We start from the raw sequence: 18,736 nt of genomic DNA on the forward strand, positions 1-18,736 counted from the left end.
TAAAGAAATAGTAAGCCCAACTACTTGATATATTGTAAAAGGCTTTACAAAGAATAGTAGGCCCGACTACACGATATATTGAAGCATAATTTATTCAGTATCAGAATTGGGCTTCTGACCTCCTTATACAGTTTTATAAAAGATATTGACATTTAAATATTTGTTTATTTATCAATAAAAAAAAGATATTGGGTCCAACAGTTTTATATTAATGAAGAGAGTAAAGTAAGAGAGAGAAAAGTAGAGAGAGTGATGTTTCCATTTTAGAAACTGTTTCATTTTTAATGGGACAACCCAAAAGGGAAAACGTTGCATTTCTAATAGGACAGAGGGAGTATATTGAAGCAATATTGTGAGATCGGGTTGGTCCCATTATGCTGGAAGGCCCAAATATAGGCCCATCATTCAAATCAGTAGACAATGTTTTAGATTTTTTTGCTGCTTCGAGCCAAAGTTGAGAGCATGAAGTGTAGGGTCAATCTTATCTTTGTGGCAATAAATGTGGAAGGGCATTGAAAGCATTTCACAAATTATTGATCTCAATAGGCTGCACCTCTGAAAAGTTGCAATTCTCAATTGTGAAATCAGAGTGGTTTATTTCATCTCTCAATAATAAATTCTGTGCAACAAATTGGTTGTTTTCTTTCTTTGAAAGAGTTTTAAGCATGGCGGCTTATGGAGCTCTACTTTCTCTTATGCAGATCATAGATACCCTCGAGAAACATCCTTCTCCTCCCATTTTTATCGACACAAAACAAGTTGAATCTCTCACTCAAATTGTTACCTTCTTGCTGGAGTTTCTTGATGTTTATATTTCCCCTGTTGTTGTCGATGGCCGTAGAGCTGATCCATTGGAACGTCGCATTGCTGATGCAGTTTATAAAGCTGAGGACGTTATCGAATCCCAGATTGTGCGTCAAATTGATAGCCATAAAGCCGATCCGTTGGAGAGTCGTATTGAATCTTCAATACGCGGGAAGAGAAGTAGTTTTCTCAACTTGTTTCGAGGTGTATGTGGATGCACAAGCGCAAGCCCAGCAAGCCCAGCTACCGAAGAAGAATACTTCTACAGCAGTATGCAAGAAGTGATAAAAGAAATGAATCTGATCAAGAAAGAAGTCATGGAGATTGAAGCCGTTGCTCAGCTGCGCAGACAGGCCTCTTCGATTCCTGTTGGCCCCTTAACGAATTCTTCCATTGTGAAGGACAACATGATGGTGGGCTTTGATGAAGTGTTTCTCGAGGTCTTGGATAAGCTCACTGGATATCAACTCAGCCGCGAAATCATCCCCATCACGGGGATGGGCGGAATTGGTAAGACCACTCTTGCCCGAAGTTTATTTCAGAATGCACTTGTTAAGGATCATTTTGATATTCGTGCTTGGACTACAATTTCTCAAACTTATAATGTTAGAGAAACACTTAGACAAGTTCTTTTCCATGCAAGTGGTGATTCAAGTGGTGATCTGAGTGAGGAAGAATTGGGAGAAAAATTATACAAGTTTTTATATCGTAGGAGGTATCTTGTGATAATGGATGATATATGGAGTGTTAATGTGTGGGAGAAGATCAAATTTTTCTTTCCTGATAATGGAAATGGGAGTCGAATAATCGTGACAACTAGGCTGTCAAACTTGAGTTTTAAGTTGAATGAGTCTTATAGAGTTGATATGAATTTTTTAGATGAAGCTAATAGTTGGGATTTGTTTTGCAAAACTGTATTTGGGAAAGAAGGTTGTCCTCTTGAGTTCGAGGAAATTGGGAAGAACATTGTAGCAAATTGTAAAGGGCTTCCTTTATCAGTTGTTATGATAGGACGCCTCTTGGCGAAATCTCAACGCACAAGAGAATATTGGATGCTTATAGAGCAGAATTTAAATTCAATTGTTATCAACACTAATGATAAATTTTGCTTGAAAACATTGAGGATGAGCTATATCTATCTGCCAAACTATTTGAAGCCATGTTTTTTATATATGGGTATTTTTAAAGAAGATAGTAGTATCCGTGTGTCAATGCTCGAGAAACTTTGGGCTTCTGAAGGATTTTTAAAACCAAGGAGTGGGAAAAGTTTGGAAACAATTGCGCAAGAAAACTTGAAGGAGTTGGTTGATAGAAATCTGGTTTTAGTTGATAAGTTGGGGTCTATTGGAAATGTCAAGTATTGTAAAATTCATGATTTATTGAGAGATTTATGTTTGAAAGAAGTTGGAAAGGAAATGTTTTATCATTTTTTTAACAGAGATAGTCTGATATCTTCACATGCTCGTCGGGTTGTTGTTGTTGACAATGGATATTTTTTACGCGATAGATTACCGAGCTCTCCTTCATGTGCTCGCTCCATAATATTTGAATATTATCGTACCAATGAATGCTGGCGTAGAAAAGCTCCACTGCCTCACAATTGTAGATTGTTGAGGACATTCAAAGCATACAACAATGATGGTGTTGCGAGTGATAATTATCTCCTAGATAATGTGTTTAAATTGGTGAATTTACGTTACCTTGCTGTTAAGGCTACTCAGAATTCCGAGATCCCCTCTTCAGTTCATTTGCTTTGGAATCTACACACACTGATTATTCATTGTCCGGATGATTTTATTGTACCAATTGAAAATTTGAAATTGCATCGACTACAGCATCTCGTGTTTTGTAATCGCAAGGTGATTCTCCCAGTCCTAGATCCTCGCATTGGGGACGACGATGACAGTGCTATTATGGAGAATCTACAGACAATCAGGGGAGTAAAGAATTTGTTTTTGGATGAGGAGGTGGTTAAAAGGATTCCCAACATGAAGAAATTGTGTCTAACGTACATACGACGATGTGAAACAAATGGAGGGAGATAACTGTCTCAGCCATCTTCAGTGTTTGAGTAAATTGGAAAACTTCCGCTGCTCCATCGGTGATGGATGCGGTAAGTATTTGCAGAGTATTAGGATTCCGCACTCGCTCAAGAAGTTATCGATTATATGCCGTTTTGATCTGGAGGTGGAAGACATAATATCCAAAATTGGTTCGTTGCCCCTTCTTGAGAAGTTTGAATTAAAGCGTGGTTGGTTCAGAACAGGTAAGTGGGAAACAACAGAAGGCCAATTCCCAAGCCTCAAGTTTCTACTATTGTTTTCTTGTGGTGGTCTAAAAGACTGGATTGTGTCGGACGATTCTCATTTTCCGATCCTCCAGAAGCTTCATCTTTATAACTTAAGTCACCTGAATGAGATCCCATCCGCCGTTGGAGAAATAGCAACGTTGAAATCAATTAAATTGGAATTTTGCAATGAATCAGCGGTGGTGTCAGCTAAAAAGATAGTAGAGGAACAAGAGGATTTATATGGAGACCAACTAGACCTTTATGTTCAAACAATAGTTTATGAGAAGCAAAAGGAACTGAAGAGCTTGGCAACTGCCAACTTTGAAGTGAATTGGTTTTAGAGTATTTTGCATCGCAGTCCGCCTACAACAAGTAAGAATTATGACCTTAATTAATGCTACAGATTTTTATTCTTTAAATTCTTATTTGATTAATTCTTTATGTTGATATTGTGGCTGTGGAGACTGAGAGCTAAAGGGAAGGATTGAAGAGACATATATAAAAAGCTGTTACAACTACTTTGCAACGGTCATGAAAGTTGTTTTCAGATTGGTGGATTATTCGATTTTGTTGAAGCAGTTATCGTGTGCAGGGTTGTATGTATATTCTTTCTTGTTATAGTTGTATCACCATCTTCTTTAGCTAGATAAGAGAAAAAGACAGGGATTCATCGTGCGGTTATGAGCTCATCTTGTTTGTAATTTGTGATTGATCGTTTGACAGTGAATAAAAACCACATCATGCTTAGAAATGGGTTCAATTAGGGGTCATATCCATTGTTCAGTTTCCGAGATACATTTCTGTCAAGCCCTTGAAGTTATCAAGGCCCGCACTATTCATATAAGAAATAGCCAAAAACAAATCTGTGGATGGAGGTGGTTTTTAAATCTTTGGCAATTAATTACTCCAAGAAATGGTGGCTTAGTTACAGCTCTACCCCTGAGGCCCTCACCATCAATTTTCCCCTCCTTTACCACATTCACAAATCAATTGAACTCTAGGCAAATCCACGCTTGCTCGATGGCGCTGTGGAGGAGCTGCTCGACGATGATGTGGAGAAGTGAGCAGAGAGATTAAGAAGAACGTTGGGTGCTGGGGGCGAGGCGGCGGCAGCCGCTAGACGCCGGCGAGGCGCCACGACAGACGAAGGAGAGTGAGATCTAGATGGAAGAGTGAGGAGTGGTAGACTGACGCAGCGGCGGCGGCGACGCAGCAGCAAGAGTTGGTGCAGGAGATGATAGCGATTGAATAGAAGAAGGAGAGGAGATGAGTCGGACAGCGATTCAAGCACTAACGGTGCTGAATCGAAGCCGAGTGAGCAGACCCGAGCGACTGGACGACGATGAGCAGGGGTGGCGCGGACGAGATGGCCACATCTGCTATTAGTTTGCTGTGAAATCTGGGTTTATAAGAGGTTCCACACCCCGCATGGAAGAAAATAACTTCCAGAAAGTTTACTGAAATTTGAAGGAGATCGGCAGAATTCAGCTCCGTCTCCGACGCGTTGTCGCCTGCCGTGCAGATTATCTTGTTTGATATTTGGGAATTTAAAATTTTAAGGTCATTTTCGTCAAAAGATATTAAATGTAATAAATTAATAAATTATTTGCAGGCAGAACTGAGTTTAAATCTTGCAAACTGAACCCTGTTTTCAGTCTCAAATATGTGGGCTCCACGCATATAAATCAGATCAAGATTTATTTCTATTTGTTCCGTACCAAAGAAACTGAACACGCCCTTGGGGTTTAGTATTTATGTGATTGATTCCGTTTCAAGTGTACACTAGTTGACGGAAAACATAGGCAACTGCTTCGTTTTAGTGACGGAATATTTTGTCATTATTTAGTGACCGACGCTTTTCAGTCATTTTTCGTTGTTTAGCTACCGGTGTCCGTCACTATCTAGCGCTTTTTTTAGTATGTGTTTAGTATTTCACGTGTAAGAACGTATGCATGTCAGTGTAAGAACGTATGCATGTCAGTGTGTAGATATGAATTGAAGTAATTAATTTTAAACTAATTGTGTCTATAAATACATAGATTAGGCCTGAATTTTGATCTTTGACTAACTCAAAAATCTGGATAAAATTATATGAAGTATTGAAATTTGACGTGAGCGATTCAAATTTTCACAGAGAAATAGATAAGAGTTTCGCGATAGTAATTCAGAGACAATTTTAGTAACCTTGATTTGCATAGCTAATATAATTAAATTTAGGGGAGTGATCAATTGCTAACTCATCCCTTAGTTGCTAACTAGACCATAAGATTTTAGAAACATTGTGGTCTACAATTTGCCATGTGTAATTTCGTTTTTCATTTTTTAATATTAAAAAGATAATAGCAAGTATCAAATTTAGGGTTTAGAAATATAATGTCAATACAGTGTATGAAATACATCAACACGAAGACATAATAATGTCAACACAATTTCATATTGACATTTTACAAGCATAATATTGACATATTATGTAAGGTGTATTGACATAAATCTGTACGTAAAAAATACGAAAATTCAAAAAAAAAATTAATTTTTTTTCAAATTTTGACGTCGGAACATATACATGTAGTATATCGTTGGAATCCTTATAAAATTATCTTTAATTTGATATATGTTATATGAATTTAAAGTTTTGGGATTTCTTTTAAAAGTTAGTTATAACTAACTTGACATTAATACCCCTATTGATATTTATTAGAATTAATCCTATAGCCTTATTGACGTTTTTGTTGATCGTATTGACATTTCGTGGTTGATGATCTAGGCCTTTAATTTGAATATCTAATGGCTATTATTGAGTTGTAGTTAGCAATTAAGAATTGAGTTAGCAATATAACACTCCCCATTAAATTTATATATACGCCAATAAGACTTATAACCCATTTGATATAGAAAATTATAATGGGCCAATGAAAGGCCCAAATACCACCCAACAAAACAGAAGTGGGTTAAGTTGGTGAAAAACAGGCCCAGTATTCAAATCGAGTAGAAATATTATTGTAAATACGCCCCAAGTTTCTTATATAGTACTATTCCTTCCATGTTCCATCCCACAATAAGAGTCACGGTTTGTGATTTCGGTCAGTCCCATAATAAAAATCACATTTTACTTTTACCATAAATGGTAAGTAGGTCAAGAGACGGAATCAAGAATGCTACATAGGTGGGGCAAAAATATACGTAAAGATATTTTAATACATTAAAAAGCAGCAAAAATAGGAATATCTAAAAAAGATTTAAATTAACTATTAAAAGTAACATACATAAATTTTTTCTAGATGGGGCATTTGCCCCTTGTGAATTCCTCAGTAGAGGTCTGTCAGGTGGATCAGGTTCCGGACGCAATGAAGGGAGCGTGGATGCTGCCCTACGCTCCTGCTCAAGCAATCAGGACTCAGTTCTGGCCAACCTAGTGAGAATATTCTCCTACGTTGCTGCTGTTGAAGTCAATTGCAAGCCTTCAGATGCTTGCGATATCTCCGACTATGAAGGAAGATTGACTTCAGCCATGAGTTCGAAAATGGAAGCACCAATTGTTAAGGATGAAGTTCCTTAACTCGGATAATTTGCGTCGAACGTCGCGGGAGCTGTTGCCCGACGATCACTCCGGCGTCAAATTTAATTTAAAGATAAAAGGTAGTCGCTGGAGCTTTGCCGGTCGATCAAACCAGGAATGATACGATAAAAGAGATAAAATAAAAGGATAAATGATATTTTTTGATTGAATAATGATAATAACAATACCCCTATTTATAATAGGGATACTAACTTAACGAGGAAGACAAAAGATCCTAAGAGATATATTGGAAAATAAGGGAAAGATATGTTAAATCAATAACTAACTAAATAATAGGGTAGAGGGAATATTCATAGAGATATCTCGTATCAACTTATCTCGTATCAATGACATTGTTGTCATGGAGAATTTGTACACACTCAAAGGAGTTCTGAATTTATTTTTAAATGAGGAGGTAGTTAAAAGAATTCCCAATGTGAAGAAATTGCATCTTATCTACAATGTGCAACAAATGGAAGGAGAAAACTGTTTTAGTTATCTTCAGTGTTTAAGTAAATTGGAAAACATCCACTGCACCACTAGAAATGGATTTGATGACTATTTGCAGAGGATTAGGTTCCCATTCTCCCTCAAAAAGTTGTTCATCGATGCCTCTCCCGATCCTGAATTGGAAGACATGTTGCGAAAAATCGGTTCATTGCCCCTTCTCTAGAAGTTTGTATTACAAAATGGCTTCTTCAAAACAGGCAAGTGGGAGACAGTTGAAGGCCAATTCGCAAGCCTCAAGTTTCTACCATTGGAGGCTTGTGGTGGTCTGGACGATTGGATTGTGTCGGATAATTCTCACTTTCCAGATCTTGAGAAGCTTCATCTTCGTAATTTAGGCCAACTAAAGGAGATCCCATCTAGAATGGATTAGGCCCATTTTTAAAAGGCTCAAAGCCCACCCTACATGAAAAAAGGAATGGGCTGATTGATGGAATCCAAGCCCATCATTCAGATCAAGAGTCAAATTTTATCAGACTTTTTATATTACTATATCCACAGCTGTCTTGCACTGATGCAGATCTCATTATCTCGATAGTAATTCACAGACAATTTTCCTACCGCTTTCGATGACCAAAATCAAGCACTATAACGAGTGTGAATATATATAATAATAAAGCAAGTGATTTTGTAATCTTAATTTGTACAGCAAATATAATTAAATTTATATTAACGCCAATACGACTTATAACCCATTTGATGTAGAAAATTATAATGGGCCAATGAATGGCCCAAATACCCCTAACAAAAAAAGGAGTAGGTTGGGTTGCTGAAAAACAGGCCCATTATTCAAATCCAGTAGACATATTATTGTAAATATGCTCAAGTTTCTAATATATGCACTAATAAAATAACATTTTATAATATGGAGTGCGGAGGTGTGGGAGAAGATAAGATTTTTCTTTCCAAAAGTGAAAAATGTGGGAGTCGAATAGTCATAATAACTAGGCTATCAAACTTGAGCTCTCAGTTGATCGAATTTTATAGAGTTGATATCGAATTTCTAGATGAAGCTAGTAATTGGGATTTGTAAAGAAATTATAATAACATTTTAGAGAATATTGGGAAGGCTATTGTAGTAAAGTGTAAAGGACATTCCTTTATCAATTATTACGATAGGAGGACTTTTGGTAAAGTCTGACCACACAAGAGAATATTGGGAGTGTATAAAGCAAGATTTAAATTCTGTTATTAAAAGTAATGATGAATCTTGCATGAAAATATTGTGTATGAGCTATGTCTATCTGCCAAATTATTTGAAGCCAGGCCTTTTATATATGGCTAGTTTTGAGGAAGATCGTAGTATTCGCGTGTCATTGCTCAAAAAGCTATGGATTTCTAAAGGATTTTTAAAACCAAGGAGTGCGAAAAGTTTGGAAATAATTATGCAAGAATACTTTAAGGAGTTGGTTGATAGGAGTCTCATTTTAGTTGATAGGTTGGGGTCTAATGGAAATGTTAAGCACTGTAAAATTCATGATTTGTACCGAAATTTGTGCTTGGAAGAAGTCGAAAAAGAAAGGTTTTACCATGTCATAAGAAACGATCCCCCACGCTTAAATAGCAGACGTCGGGTTGCTCTAAAAACTTCAGTGGTGTTAATAAGTGAACTCTTAGAATCTTTGTCGCATGCTCGTTCCATAAAACGTGATGAGCCTCAAATCCCTCACCATCTTAGATTGTTGAGGACATTCAAAGCATATGATGAAGATACTCTGAGTGGTGCTTATTTCCTCGACAACGTGTTTAAATTGGTGAACTCGCGATACCTTGCTGTTAGAGTTCATAAAGAGTCTAAATTCCCTACTAAGATTGATCTACTATGGAATCTTCACACATTGATTATTCATTGTTGGCGTTACCTTATTGCACCAATCGGAATTTGGAAATTGCATCAACTTTGACATCTCGAGTTTCACGAGAAAGGATTGATTCTCCCTGATCATCCTAGTGGTTGCAATGGCATTGTTATCATGGAGAATTTGACACACTTAAAGGAGTTTTGAGTTTGTTTTTAAATGAGGAGGTAATTAAGAGAATTCCCAATGTGAAGAAATTGCATCTAATCTACAATCTCCAACAAATGGAGGGAGAAAATTGTCTTTGTTATATTCAGTGTTTAAGTAAATTGGAAAACTTCCATTTTATAGAAACGTTTCATTTTTAATAAGACAATCCAAAAATGAAAATGTTTTATTTCTAATGAGACTAAGGAAGTAGTATTTTTATTATTGTTTTCGTATTTTGTGTAAAATAATATTTTTAATATTTACATATTTATTCGACCATTAAAATCAATCAAGCCCCCGAATAAACATTTTTTTTCACGTCCATCTTGGCTTTGAATCAATCAATCACCAGCAATCGGTTTGTTAAAAAAACATATAATTAGATAAAAGCAATCCAAATGGTGATATATATAAGCGACATGTTGAATCTAACAGTCGCTATCCGCCAACTGCAGGATATTTAATTAAATTATGCACATGGACTTCTTCAATTTTCTTATAAATAGTTTCATTCCATGTGCTGATCCTCATTAAACATCCAGTTGATGTAACAAGTTTTACCTCTATAATAAAAAATGAGAATATTTCTAGGTTTGTAGTGGTTGTACAAACATTTTAAAAGGCACATGGAAAGTCATGTATCCAACAACTCTATCATATGTTATTGCTTTCAATAATGGTTGCTACACATGACTTGTCATCTCTATCTTCAAGTAGGATTAAAAAATTGCAATTTTCAACTGTGAAATCATAATACCAGATTTGTTAATTGTGTGGTTAATCAAATTGCCAATCTTCTTTTTATCTCTGAGTGCCAAATTTTTTATCGTCCTTCTCTCTGAATATCATACATATTGGTTATCTTCTTTCATTCAAAGAGTAGTTAATCATGGCGGCTTATGCAGCTCTAGTTTCTGTTATGCATATCATAGATACCCTCGAGAAACATCCTACCCCTCCCATTTCTATCGACAAAACACAAGTTGAATCCCTCACTCAAAATGTTACCTTCTTGCAGGGATTTCTTGATGGTTATATTTCCTCTGTTGTAGCTCATGGCCATGAAGCTGATCCATTGGAGTGTCACATTGCTGATGCAGTCTATGCAGTTGAGGATGTTATCGAATCCCAAATTGTGCTTCAAATTCGCAAACGATCCACAGTTGTTGAAGATAATGACTTCTTTCATGATTTACATAAAGTGATAGATGAAATGAATCTAATCACGAAAGAGGTGAAGAAGATAGCAGTCGAAACTCAGCTGCAGCAAAAACCCACTATTGCTGTCTTGACGACTTCTTCCACCGTGAAGGAAAACATGATGGTGGGGTTTGAAGAAGTATTCCTTGAAGTTTTGGATAAGCTCACTGGGGATCACCTCAAACGCCAAATCATCCCGATCGTCGGGATGGGCGGCATCGGTAAGACCACTCTTGCCAGAAATCTATTTAGGAATGCACTTGTTAAGGAGCATTTTGATATTTGTGCTTGGACTTCAATCTCTCAAACTTATAATGTTAGAGACATACTAAGAGAAATTCTTTTTCAAGCAAGTGGAGAGTCGAGTTTTCTAAGCCAAAATGAATTCGGGGGTAAATTATACAAGTTTTTATATGGTAGGAGGTATCTAGTAATAATGGATGATATGTGGAGTGGAGAAGTGTGGGAGAAGATAAATTTTTTCTTTCCGGATAACAAAAACCAAAGTCGAATAATCGTAACAACTAGGTTGTCAAACTTGAGTTCTCAGTTGAACGAGTCTTATATAGTTGGTATGAAATTTCTAGACAAGGCTAGTAGTTGGGAATTGTTTTGCAAGACAGTGTTTGGAAAAGAAAATTGTCCTTTTGAGTTGGAGAATATTGGAAAGAATATTGTAGTGAATTGTAAAGGGCTTCCTTTATCAATTGCTACGATAGGAGGTCTTTTGGCAAAATCTGAGCCCACAAGAGTGTATTGGGAGCATATAGAGAAAAATTTAAATTCAATTGTTATTGACAGTAACAATGAATTTTGCTTGAAAATATTGAGGATGAGCTATATCTTTTTGCCAAACTATTTGAAACCATGTTTTTTGTATATGGGTGTTTTCGAGGATGATTGTAGGATCCGTGTGTCAACACTCAAGAAGCTATGGATTTCTGAAGGAATTTTAAAACCAAGGAGTGGGAAATGTTTGGAAACAATTGCGCACGAGTACTTTATGGAGTTGGTTAATAGGAATCTCATTTTAGTTGATGAGTTGGGGTCTATTAGAAGTGTTAAGTATCGTAAAATTCATGATTTGTTGAGAGATTTGTGTTTGAAAGAAGTTGAAAAGGAAAAGTTGTATCACGTTGTAAGAGATGATCCTCCAGCCAATAATAGTGAACGTCGGGTTGTTTTCCACTGTAAAACTACAATGATGTTAACAAGTGAAGTCTTTGGATCTTTATCTCATGCTCGTTCCATAATCTGTGACCATGGAAAGTGGGATGGAGAAGTTCAACTGCCTTACAATCTCAGATTGTTGAGGACTTTCAAAGCATATGAAAAATATAGTGTGAATGGCACTTATTTCCTAGATAATGTGTTTGAATTGGTGAACTTACGGTACCTAGCTGTTACGGTTTGTTATGAGTCCAATTTCCCTTGTTCGATTGATCTCCTTTGGACTCTACACACATTGATTATCCATTGTCAACAATATCTTATTGCGCCGATTGAAATTTGGAAACTGCATCAACTTCGACATCTAGTGTTTGAGGATGGCAAGGTGATTCTGCCGGATCCTCCTAGTGGTGACAATGACATTGTTATCATGGAGAATTTGCAACTCAATTTTATATTTTTATTTAAATTTTTTTTATCTGAGGGTACAATTAGAATTTCGTGATAATAACTTTCAAGTAATTTTCCAACAACTTTCATGACCAATATTAGACACTATCAGACGCAGTGTTCCAGCCCAATAGGTGCCCCGGAGATGTGGGTTGACATGGTCGGACAAAAATTAACTTGCCTAGTAGCCCGAGCCAGCTTTCTATTGAGCCCTTAAGAAGCTTGTTCACGGGTGCCTATGAGGTCTTAATTATATTGTGAAAACGGGTTGGGCCCATTATGCTGAAAGCCCAAATTCAGGTCCATCATCCAAATCCAGTAGACAATTTTAGAAAAAAAAATTCTGCTTCATGCCAAAGTTGAGAGAAGTGTAGGGTCACCTTATCACAAATCTTATCTGTAAGCATTTCATAAATTATTGACCTCAAAAGTGCTGCACCATCGAAAAGTTGCAATTCTCAATTGTGAAATCGGAGTGGTTTATTTCTATCTTTCAATATTAAAATGTGTAACAAATTTGTTGTTTTCTTTCATCGAAAGAGTTCAGCATGGCAGCTTATGGAGCTCTAGTTTCTCTTATGCATATCATAGATACCCTTCACAAACATCCTTCTCCTCCCATTTCTATCGACACAAAACAAGTTGAATCTCTCACTCAAGTTGTTACCTACTTGCAGGAGTTTCTTGATGGTTATATTTCCCCTGTTGTTGTCGATGGCCGTGAAGCTGATCCATTGGAGCGTCGTATTGCAGATGCAGTTTATGCAGCTGAGGACGTGATCGAATCCCAGATTGTGGTTCAAATTGATAGCCATAAAGCCGATCCATCGGACAGTCGTATTGAATCCTCAATACACGGGAAGAGAAGTAGTTTTATCAACTTTTTTCGAGGTGTACGTAAATTCACAAGCACAAGCCCAGCTGCCGAAAACGACTTCTATCGCAATATGCAAAAAGTGATAGAAGAAATGAATCTGATCAAGAATAAAGCCATGGAGATTGAAGCCGTTGCTCTGCTGCGAGGCAAGGCCTCTTCGATTCATGTTGGTTCCTTAACGAATTCTTCCATTGTTAAGGACAACATGATGGTGGGCTTTGATGAAGTGTTTCTCGAAGTCTTGGAAAAGCTGACTAGTTATCAACTCAGCCGCGAAATCATCCCCATCATGGGTATGGGTGGAATTGGTAAGACCACTCTTGCCAGAAATCTATTTGAGAATGACCTTGTGAAAGAGCACTTTGATATTCGTGCTTGGACTACAATTTCTCAAACTTATAATGTTAGAGAAACACTTAGAGAAGTCCTTTTCCAAGCAAGTGGTGATTCAAGTAGTGATCTGGGTGAGGAAGAATTGGGTGAAAAATTATACAAGTTTTTATATGGTAGGAGGTATCTTGTGATAATGGATGATATGTGGAGTGTTGATGTGTGGGAGAAGATCAAATTTTTCTTTCCTGATAATGGAGATGGAAGTCGAATAGTCGTAACAACTAGGCTGTCAAACTTGAGTTCTCAGTTGAATGAGTTTTATAGAGTTGGTATGAATTTCTTAGATGAAGCTAATAGTTGGGATTTGTTTTGTAAAATTGTATTTGGGAAAGAAAGTTGTCCTCTTGAGTTTGAGAAAATTGGGAAGAATATTGTAGCAAATTGTAAAGGGCTTCCTTTATCAATTGCTACGATAGGAGGCCTTTTGGCAAAATCCCAACACACAAGAGAATATTGGGAGCTTATAGAGCAAAATATAAATTCAACTGTTATCAACACTAATGATGAATTTTGCTTGAAAATATTGAGGATGAGTTATATCTATTTGCCAAACTATTTGAAGCCATGTTTTTTATATATGGGTGTTTTTGGGGAAGATCGCCGTATCCGTGTGTCAATGCTCGAGAAGCTTTGGATTTCTGAAGGATTTTTAAAACCAAGGAATGAGAAAAGTTTGGAAACAATTGCACAAGAAAACTTGGAAGAGTTGGTTAATAGAAATTTGGTTTTAGTTGATAAGTTGGGGTCTATTGGAAATATCAAGTACTGTAAAATGCATGATTTAGTGAGAGATTTATGTTTGAAAGAAGTTGAAAAGGAAAGGTTTTATCATGTCTTAAACGATGATCCTCTGATATCTTTGTCACATGCTCGTCGGGTGGTTCTTAATGATGGAGATTTGTTTCACAATGAATTATCAGGATCATTTTCACATGCTCGCTCCATAATATATGATTATTATCATAACTATGGATGGTTAGTTGGAAAAGTTCGACTGCCTCACAATCTTAGATTGTTGAGGACATTAAAAGCATACAAGGAAGATGTTTCGAGTGGTTCTTATCTCCTAGATAATGTGTTTGAATTGGTGAATTCACGTTACATTGCTGTTAACGTTCGTAAAAAGTCCAAATTCCCCTCTTCAGTTGATCTGCTTTGGAATCTACACACACTGATTATTCATGGTTCCGATGATTTCATGGCACCGATTGAAATTTGGAAATTGCATCAACTTCAACATCTCATGTTTGGTAAAAGCAAGGTGATTCTCCCAGTCCCAGATCCTCGCAGTGAGGACGACGATGACATTGTTATTATGGAGAATCTGCAGACACTCAAGGGAGTAAAGAATTTGTTTTTGGATGAGGAAGTAGTTAAAAGGATTCCGAATGTGAAGAAATTGTGTATTACATATGTTAAGGAGAAGAAACAAATGGAGGGAGAAAACTGCCTCAACTATCTTCAATGTTTGAATAAATTAGAAAACTTCATGTGCTCCACCAGTAATGGATGCGGTAAGTATTTGAAGAGTATTAGGATTCCACACTCACTCAAGAAGTTATCTATTTCCTCTATTGATACGGAGGTGGAAGACATAATGTCCAAAATCGGTTCATTGCCTCTTCTTGAGAAGTTTGTATTAGAGCGTGGTTGCTTTAGAACAGGCAAGTGGGAAACAACTGAAGGCCAATTCCCAAGCCTCAAGTTTCTACAATTGGATTACTGCAGTGGTCTAAAAGTTTGGATTGTGTCGGAAAATTCTCATTTTCCGACCCTCCAGAAGCTTCATCTTCATTACGTACGTGAATTGAATGAGATCCCATCCGCAGTTGGAGAAATAGCAACGTTGAAATCAATTAAATTGGATTATTGCAGTGAAGCAGTGGTGGAGTCAGCTAAAAAGATAGTAGAGGAACAAGAGGATTTATATGGAGACCGACAGCTTCATGTTCAAGTTAGTGTTTGGAAGAGGGAAGAAGCACTGAAGAAATTGGCAAGTGCCCACTTTGAAGTTAAAGTGGAAAGCTTTTAGAGTATCATTGAAGATTTATCGAAAAGTATTGCATCGCAGTCCGCCCACAACAAGTAAGCATTACGATCTTCATTAATGCTATAGATTTTTGTTCTGCAACCTCTTAGCTGATTAATTCTTTGTTTTCATATTGTGGCTGTGGAGACTGAGCTAAAGGGAAGGATTGAAGAGATATATACAAAGCTGTTACAACTACTTTGCAACGGTCATGAAAGTTTTTTTCAGATTGGTGGATTATTCGATTTTGTTGAAGCGGTTACCGTGTGCAGGGTTGTATATATATTCTCAATTCTCACTATACTAAAACTTTCAAAGATGTGTAGTAAGCTAAGCTATAATAGCATAGTTTCTAAACACATTTATACTATTTTCATGCTATCTATGCTCCTACTTTCTTAGTTGAAAGAGACATTCAAAAGAAGAAGTTTATCCTACTATTCAAGATGCATTACAAAATGACATAACTCAATTCAAACAATGGCATGAAACCATAGCACTAAAAACCACCCAACCATATGCTAGGAGTAATTTTATTAGTTTAACTACACATTATCGAAATAATCAAGTTGATACTCCCAACAATGAATACCATATTTTATTCTAAGTCATGCAGAAGAATATATAGCAAAGGCAAGCTTGCAATAATTATTCAATGAAAGGACTAAGGAGTGACCTTGATTCCAATAACTCCTCAAGTAAGATTCAAATCAGCAAGGAACGTTTAAAGCAGACTCCAATTTCCGTCAAGCAATCTATCAAACAGTTGGCGTGTAGCAGTTTCTAGTGTTCTCGTCCAGTCAATTTCTCCAAATTCTTCATAGCGCCATGTTTTTTTTTCTTTATTCCCAAGAAAGAAGACCTCCCAATCCTGCGTCAATCTCTGCAGATTCTCGGAGGTGCAACAAATTCGAAATTTTCTCATTATGATGATTGAATTTGATTTTTTCCCTATATTAATAACTAGTCTTGATGCCGATTTTTTTTCGGGTAGAATGACTGTGAGAATTCCATTTCTCCATTCAATAGGCTGAGAAATGGGCCTAAACATATTGGGCCTTCTGGCGAGAAAAAGAAATTTAAATGGGCTTTGTTTTCTAATAACAATTAATTATAAATAATTATACCTACACTAAAATTAATCCAAGTGGTGATACTCAGATGGGGGTGAACTTAAAGAATTTCTTTAATTTAATGGAATAATATAAAAGCTTGAATTATGGGTCAAAATTTCAGGACTTTATATTTTTAAGTGGCCTAAAACTATAAGGACCTCAATTGGATTAACCAAAATAAGATATTGGGCAATTGTAACTCAATGATTAATGAAAACGAACCACTATTCAATTAAAAGCGCAAGAAAACTTTAGATAAAAATGACACTATTTGATTTGCGTGTGTAGAACAAGAAGTATATTAGAAAATTAAAAAAAAACAGTACTAGCATTCATACAGAGAATACAAAATCAATAAAAGGTTACTATGATTCAAAACAAAATTATCCCAAGAATTTATGCCATTTTTTAGTACGAGTGTCAAATAAAAGCTTCAACGAATGGGTCAAAAGTTTTGTTGTGGAATGGGTTAGGTCCATTTACAGCTTTCAATATTAAACTCTGTGGAATGCAAAATTATCCCACTTTCCAGTTCTGATTCTTTCGATCAACTGAAGGAGATTCCATCAGACAAATCCCACTTTCTAGTTCTCCGGAAGCTTCGTCTTGTTGCTTTTGGTCAACTGAAGGAGATTCCATCAGAAGTGGGAGAAATAGCAACGTTGAAATCAATTGAATTGCGTTTTTGCAGTGATTCAGCGGTGGAGTCGGCTAAAAAGATAGTAGAGGAACAAGAGGATTTATATGGAGACCAACTAGAGCTTCATGTTTTGAGTCAAAGTTTGGAGGAAAGATGAAGCACTGAAGAACTTGGCAAGTGCCAACTTTGAAGTTGAAGTCATGCAGAAGATGCAAAAAAACGAGCTACTTATTTTAGAAGAAATGAAGAATGAACTATAGAGTTTGTTTAAGCTTACAATAAAGTTTGATCTTGTGTTGCTTGAATACTATTATTGACCTCTTTCTGTTGTTACTTATGTGCTTCTGTAAAGAGCATCTCAGTACTTGCGTTCACGAAATTGAACTAAATAAAGTTCAAACGAAACCATACAAAGAGAAACAAATGAGTTCCTAAAAACATTTCTATGACAAAATTTATTTTGTAATGGGCCTAAAACTATAAGGGCCTTAATTAGATATGCAACTACTTGAAATGCTTTCAAGTCTTCCCCAAAAATGATTCTTTACTTAGAGAAAATATCTACAACAAAAACCTTACTCTATTTTTCAACATGGATGACCAAGAGTCTTTCTTTCCTAGTGCTACAATTGTCAATTTAAGCTGATGAAGAAAAAATAAAATTAATTTTAAGTCTTCAGATTTTCTAGATGTGAGCCAAAGTTTTCCCACGTTGTTACAATCCCACCTTTGGAATCGTGAATTCATGTTTTTTATGATATACTATAAAATGCTCGAGCAAAAAAAAAAAGTTAACCAACATTTAAAATAGTACATAAACATGGAATATAACATCTAATTACCCTATATTTTATGTAAAAAATGTGATGAGATTAATGGGGTGAGTTTGGTTGGTGGAAGAGGAAAGTTGTGACATTGAATGCATTACATAAAGACTATAGTTTGAAGGAAACAGCATGTTTGTGAAAAACAAACACTTGCTAAAGATCAATCTCCATCTACAACAACATCAAAAAAGATAATCTTAAAAGTGATCAAAACTGAAATTTTTCTTTTTTTTTTCCACAACCAAAAAGGCCATGAAGAAATAGGAAATAAAATTTTCTACACAACAAAATCAACAAATAAAATTTATCTCAATTCCCACTTAATTTCATCTACCTTCAATTCCTACACTAATCATATCATTCTTGTAAGCTCTATACAAATGAGTATCGGTGTAGACGGCACGAGCCCTCATGGGATGCTTGTGTCTATACCCTTTCCTCCTCGACTTTCGCCCCGTCTCCTTCACCACCTTCTTGTCATCTTCGTCTACATCTTCCTTGTGCTCTTTGATCTTTGCATCCGCCTTGCCCTCTGCAGGCGCGATGTTGACAAAGGGCATGTCTCTGAGCTGCGCGATGAGCTCCAAGATCTTGACAAGCTGGCTTATGGTCGGCCTAGATTTCGGGGAGTGGTTAAGGCATTGGTGAGCCAATGCAGCTCCTTCGCTAAGGAGTGAACAGTTGAGAATACAAGATCAATAAAAAGTTACTATGATTTAAACAAAATTATCCCAAGAATTTATGCAATTAATTAGTAGGAGTATAAAATAAAAGCTTCAACGCATGGGTCAAAAGTTCTGTTGTGAAATGGGTTAGGCCCATTTTGAAAAGGCTTGAAGCCCACCCTACCAGAAAAAAGGAATGGGCTG

The 18,736-nt window shown here is 36.5% G+C and overlaps 2 protein-coding genes and 1 pseudogene across 3 annotated transcripts; all 3 read left to right on the forward strand.

Moving 5' to 3' along the window:
* Positions 1-598: 598 nt before the first annotated feature.
* LOC125204339 (putative late blight resistance protein homolog R1A-3) lies at positions 599-3,857 on the forward strand (annotated as a pseudogene). Its single transcript, XR_016133044.1, has 2 exons — positions 599-3,466; positions 3,558-3,857. The product of XR_016133044.1 is annotated as a putative late blight resistance protein homolog R1A-3 (transcript).
* Positions 3,858-9,795: 5,938 nt separating this feature from the next.
* Positions 9,796-11,491, forward strand: LOC125205023 (uncharacterized). The gene is made up of 2 exons (XM_048103820.2): positions 9,796-10,587; positions 11,273-11,491. Exons 1-2 carry the CDS (start codon positions 10,056-10,058, stop codon positions 11,320-11,322), a joined length of 582 nt encoding a protein of 193 aa, XP_047959777.1. The 5' UTR covers positions 9,796-10,055; the 3' UTR covers positions 11,323-11,491.
* Positions 11,492-12,438: 947 nt separating this feature from the next.
* Positions 12,439-15,655, forward strand: LOC125207895 (putative late blight resistance protein homolog R1A-3). The gene is made up of 2 exons (XM_048107404.2): positions 12,439-15,341; positions 15,433-15,655. Exon 1 carries the CDS (start codon positions 12,535-12,537, stop codon positions 15,286-15,288), a length of 2,754 nt encoding a protein of 917 aa, XP_047963361.1. The 5' UTR covers positions 12,439-12,534; the 3' UTR covers positions 15,289-15,341; positions 15,433-15,655.
* Positions 15,656-18,736: the final 3,081 nt, after the last annotated feature.

The sequence above is a fragment of the Salvia hispanica genome, chromosome 6, assembly GCF_029641045.1.
Source record: "Salvia hispanica isolate PSC_SH4W2 chromosome 6, Shi_PSC_v1, whole genome shotgun sequence".
NCBI classification, from domain to species: Eukaryota; Viridiplantae; Streptophyta; class Magnoliopsida; order Lamiales; family Lamiaceae; genus Salvia; species Salvia hispanica.